General features: G+C 36.2%; 1 protein-coding gene and 1 pseudogene across 1 annotated transcript in view; both read right to left on the bottom strand.

The window, feature by feature from the left end:
• Positions 1-365: 365 nt before the first annotated feature.
• Positions 366-2,536, bottom strand: LOC149045940 (uncharacterized; annotated as a pseudogene).
• Positions 2,537-4,023: 1,487 nt separating this feature from the next.
• The window catches only part of LOC149045939 (uncharacterized), a 3,487-nt gene continuing 1,909 nt past the window's right edge, over positions 4,024-5,601 (bottom strand). Inside the window, exon 5 of the mRNA XM_089206692.1 lies at positions 4,024-5,514. Within this exon, the coding sequence (XP_089062818.1) occupies positions 5,212-5,514 (303 nt within the window). The 3' untranslated portion in view covers positions 4,024-5,211. The remainder of the gene's footprint in view (positions 5,515-5,601) is intronic.

The following is a 5,601-nucleotide window of genomic DNA, read 5'->3' as shown; positions in this document are numbered from 1 at the left end:
CAGTAGAGGATTCGTCAGGATTTCCGATGGTGGAATTGCTGCGAGGGTGTTGAACGGGAAAGTTGAGATTATATATTTTTTACACGTGTGTTTGTGATAAGATGACGAAATGAAACGTGTAATTCTTTTGTTTTTTTAGCGAGTGAATTGGAGGATGTCAGCGACGAAAGATTTGTGAACGTGGTGATCATTCCTGAAGCTGAGCGAACGGCGTGTAATGGTGTTTAGGAGTGAAGCGAAATAAGAAGGTAAAATTTTATTTATTTTTTTTATGATAAGATGGCATAACCGGAAAAATTTTTTTAATGTGGGAATATTTTGTTTTTTAGTGAATAAAAAATTTTTTTTCATGTGCGAATTTTTTTTTTTTAGTGAATGAAGTCGATGACCGTGATCGCCGTTGTTTGGAAGAGTGTTTTTCCCTGATTTTATTTCATGTATTATTTATTTCATTGTAAAAAAAAAAAAACAGAAAAAAATGTTAATGTGAATTAAAAGAAGTTTTGTTTGATTGAAGAAAATTGTTTTAGATGAGTCCTTTTATGAGATTGTTTTTTTCTCGCACGTGATTGCTTTCTGTTCTTTCTGAGGGTTGGACAAATGTCTTGTCTGATTTGAGGTTTTTTTTTTATTCATTTGATGATTTTTTTTCAACGACTCGATGATATACAATCACAGTTTTTTTCCCCGTTGTTGTGAGCGCGGTAGTTGGCTTGCGCGGGTAAAATGAGAATATATATGTATATATATATTTTTTGGGGTTTTTTATAAGTAAAACGTGACAAAAGAATGAGATAAAAAACTTTTTTTTAATCGTTACCATATCATAATTTTTGGTAACCTCTATGTACAGTTTTATGTCCCAAGTGGAATAAAAAATTTCCAAAAAAAATCATAAAAGTCAAGAATGTGAAATAAGATTAAAAAAAAAAACTGTTTTTAATCATCTTCAAAACACATGTTTCTGAATCCGGTATAAACGGCTTTGTCCCAGGGAGAATGATAATAGCCTTTGAGGAATTCAAGAATGGAATTGATGTAGTATTCTTTATCCAAGAGTTGTATATGAAGTTTGGTGATTTTATCTTCATACTGTTTTTTAAGATGAAAGTATTCATGTCTGAGTTTTTTGATAAGTTTTTTGACTTTTTTGCGGACTTTTTTCTTGTGACTCCTTGTCATTGTGACCACTTTGTCCAGTTTCTTTCAAATGGGTTGTGGTTGTTTTCTGGTAGTTTACTGATGGTTTGTACCATATGAAATTTTTCCACGACACAATGAGGAAACTGTGGTTGATTTGCCCAGTGTTTTACGGTTTCTGCAGAGGGATTGACGTTTGAATCAAAGATGATCCTGAATGTGGTATCGTCTTTATTAGTTGGGATAAGTAGAAAATACGTGTGTTTGATTTCAATATCGTTGTTGTAGAACTTACAACAATAAAGATCCAGATCAATATGGTTCATGATGCAGTTTTTTATGATTTACATTTGGGAAGTGGATATACATTTATATCCATAGGGAAATGATTGATATGTGTCATGATCAATGACACGTTTATCAAACACCAGTTTGTATTTCTTGTCTTGTGCAACTGAATGAAGAGTTTTCGTGGCTGTGCATCTTGTGATTTTATGGGGGGTATGGAGGGAAAGGGTGCGTGGTTCATCTTCTGGTTCAAGTATTTCATTAAGGACTAACTCTTTCATGCTATTAAAATGTAAGATTCTTTGCCCGCGTGCGTTGAGTGTGAATCCTCTCACTTTGCATGTTTGCTTTCCTTGTTTTGTGTTATAAGCATAGTTTTTAGGTCCTGCTGCCACGAACTCCAAAATATGGTCTCCCTCATCGAGTTCATTGGTAAACTGTCCGAGATAATTCCCGGTGGGAATGGTTGCTTGAGTGGGTTTCTTTGTGTAAATAACTGAATCAGTGTCAAAGTATTATACTCTTTCTTGTAATGTGTCAAGAGCATCATAGAGCTTGAGCCGGGCATATGAGGTGGTGAAGCATGCGATGAAAATATTTACATTTGTTTGAACGGGAATGGTTTTTTCTTGGAAATTGTGAAAAACTTCGACCATATGTTCATTGACTATCTCGATTCTGTGAATCACTTGTCTATCATCTGTGATGATCTGAAAAAATTTACTTGGTTTTGTACAGCTGGATACTTGTATCTGATTGGGTCGTTGGCCAAATTTGCCCCAGAAAGAGTTAAGCATGAGTTTGGCCAGGGAACGTAAGCCAAATTCTTTTCAATTTGGTTGGGATCTAGTTGGATGTCTTGATGTGTTTGATATTCATGGAGATAGTAGAAGAAGAACGTAACAGCACTTGAACGGAGTGCGAAGGCTTGTGTTGAGCCGGCAATTACGTGGTTTCTGAGAAAGTTCAATGTCGATCTTTGGGATGTAGTGGTAGTACTCAAGGCTGTCAGACTATTCTGCCCCGTTAGGATCCAGTGGCTTAAGCCCACAAATGCATTATTAGAGTCTCTGAGAGCATTTCCTTCCCTAGATAGTGATACTACCATCGACGGTCTCAAAGCCGAGCTTCCTGCCTATTTAGCTGCCGCTGAAATGTTGTTATCCCAACTGTAGAGAAGAAAGTCGAATTATGGTGTGGGCACGAGGAACAACTTCCTCGTTGGGCTTTCGCAGTGAAGCAAGTTCTAATTGTCCAACCATCGTCTGCTACGGCAGAAAGAGTATTTTCAATACTGAAGGCGTCCCTCAACGAGCAACAGAATTGTGCTCATGTTGACTACCTCCAAGCCAGCGTCATATCACAGTACAACAAGCGCTAAGAACTTTGAACATTAATTAACTGTTTATCTTTGGACAAGTTTTGACTGTATCAGAAGTTTTATAACAAACAATTGAACACTTTTCACGTTGTTCAGTTGCTAATACACACATGATGCCTGAGTTTCTACGTTTTGCTTGAAATTAAACAAAAAGCATTTTCTGCTACCAAAGTAGTATTATTTTGAGAATCGAGCATTATTTGAGCATTTTTTTGGCGTAAAGCGGAATTTCTAAGAGCATAAAATGCCAATTTAGTAGCATAATCGGGAAAGGCCTAGACCCTAAGACGTTCTCTGTTTTGAAATGCAGGCATGAGTCCATTCAACGTTTTAATGACATAAGCAGTGACTTTGGACAGGTTTCTAAAATGAATAAAACAATCACGGCAAAAAACAACCGTTCACCGTACGGAAAACGAAGGTTGAATTTACGGAAAACGTGGCAATTTACTATCGTTTACCCGTGTTTTGCCTACGGAAAATCCGACGTTTTCTGCGCGTTTTCGCATCGGTGAATCCTAGTATTCGTTGCATTATTCGGTAGTTTTCCTTTGCGGTAAATGCAGGTAAACAATTCATTTTCCGGCATTAACCGCTCGGTTAACACATGGCAAACAGCGTGTTTTCCTTTCGTTCATTGGCATTTTCCGAGTGAACAACAACGTATTCACCGGAGTTAACAGCTGAAAACACGCATTTTCCGGGAAGGTTAATGTGTGTAAATACGGGAAAACATAATATTTTCCAGAGTTTGCAGTTCGTATAACGCATAGAAAATGCCATGTTTTCTTTTGTTCTCAACCATTTTACGCCCGGTGAACGAAATGTTCACAAGAATTATCCAGTCGAAAGCATGCATTTTCCAACGTTTTTCCGCAATAGTGAATTCGAGAAATTTCGTGAAAACGCATTTTCAGGCGTTTTACCTTTTATTGTTGTTCGGTTAATCTATGGAAAACAACATGTATTCTGCCATTTACAGCCATTTTGCGCATTCCAACGTTATGTTCACTGGTATTAACCAGTCGAAAGCATGCATTTTCCGGTATTTTCTGTAACGGTGAATTCGTGCAAGGGATGCATTTTCCCGCGTTTACTGCCGCACGGTCAATTACTGTTCGTTGTATTTCACTTCCTGGACTCAGCTCTACTGCAGGTTCTCAAAGCATTTTGTCCTATTTCCCTCTCCCAGACAGGATTAGCACTCCTTTAATAATTCTTATCAAGTTTATTAATGCACAATGATGTTAGCGGTACAATTTATTCAGAGTCCAAAACGGAGCCTGATAACAATCATGTTTGTCATCCTTATTTCACTTTACACATTTTTTCTCTCTAAAGCCAAAAGAGGCAAAACTTAACCCGTACAGTATAACTGATATTATAAAATTGGAAGGATGACTGTCTGAAAAATTATGTGCGGGTCTATATATACAAACTATAAACATTTTGCAAAAATGAGTGTCAAGGTTTGAAGAAAATATAATTATGTGAACTTCATGTGCTGAGGGAATCAAGGCAACATTCTGAGAATACCACCTTACATTTAATTTTATACCTTAGATCTATTTTAAAAACTTCTAATGTTTGAAATTGCAACTGAAGGATAAATTTAATTGACAGAATTTTCTTAAACCTTAACTGTGAAGGCTGCATGTTTCTTTGACTCTGATATATTAATTATAACAGTTTGAGCCAAATTTGAAAATCATTGAAACTTCTAAAATATTTACTTAAAGAGAAAATATTTACTTGGACTGAGAAAATCTTGGAGTACTCCATCTGATGGAGAACAAGAGAACTCTAAAAGGAAGAATGAAAATTGCAGCCACCTCTAAAATAGCAGATATGTCAAGGATTTTGGACTCTTTAAAATGAGCATGATAAATTTTTCTCACTAATAAAAATTCACTTAAATGCACAATTCTGTGATAATGTAGTGTGATAATGTTCAAAAATCTATTCATATAATGTGAATTGTTTGCCAAAAACACCTGCATTCAATCCTGGACATAAGTGCCAAATGGTGGTCAGGGAAGGCAAAATATTCTAGAAACTGATTTCACTATCCACTGACAATAACTTAAATGTAGGCTGCTCAATTACTTAAATTGCTCAAAATATTACATGTTATACATGTATATGTTTACAGTCTTCAAACTCTCTTGTAATCAACCATGATAGTACAGAAGTCTCACTTCACATTTGCCAACTAAGGTGGTTTCTTGTGAGAAAATTGAAATCAGCAAATTGTCAAATTAAAAACTAAATTCAGACAGAATAAAAGAATGGAGATGGTAGACCTACATCATCTGTATAATTGGGTAGAAATGTAGCAACTTCATAAGAGATGGTCCTAGGGAAGAGAGTTGAGTGACTGTATACTAAAATTAAAATTAAATTTAGGTGGTGGCCCAGAGCAATTTTTCTGGGATCTCTCTACTATTTCTATGACTTGGTCTACCAACCCTTCTGTTCACTGACTGCCTCTTTTGCTGATTTGTCATGGAAGACTTATACCTCTGGTCTAGTATATGGAAGAAGTTGGTAACTTCTTCTGTCCTCCAGGTAAGGGGCCTTGTTACCATTGATGTGGGATCTTCTTCATCAGACTTGTCTGAAGAGACAAGACTAGGATGCAGGGCCTCAAAAATTGGTTGTCTCTTCTCTTCTTCACTTGCCACTTTGAGTCTCTTATCCAGTTTCTAAAAGGGAAAATGTGAAATAAGTTTTTATAATACCGAATGGTGACCAATTCCTACAATAAAACATTTATAAAGCCCTTGTGTCAC

Source organism: Pocillopora damicornis, chromosome 5 (assembly GCF_964200805.1).
Source record: "Pocillopora damicornis chromosome 5, jaPocDami1.2, whole genome shotgun sequence".
Classification (NCBI taxonomy): Eukaryota; Metazoa; Cnidaria; class Anthozoa; order Scleractinia; family Pocilloporidae; genus Pocillopora; species Pocillopora damicornis.
This window is presented reverse-complemented; position numbering and strand designations above follow the sequence as displayed.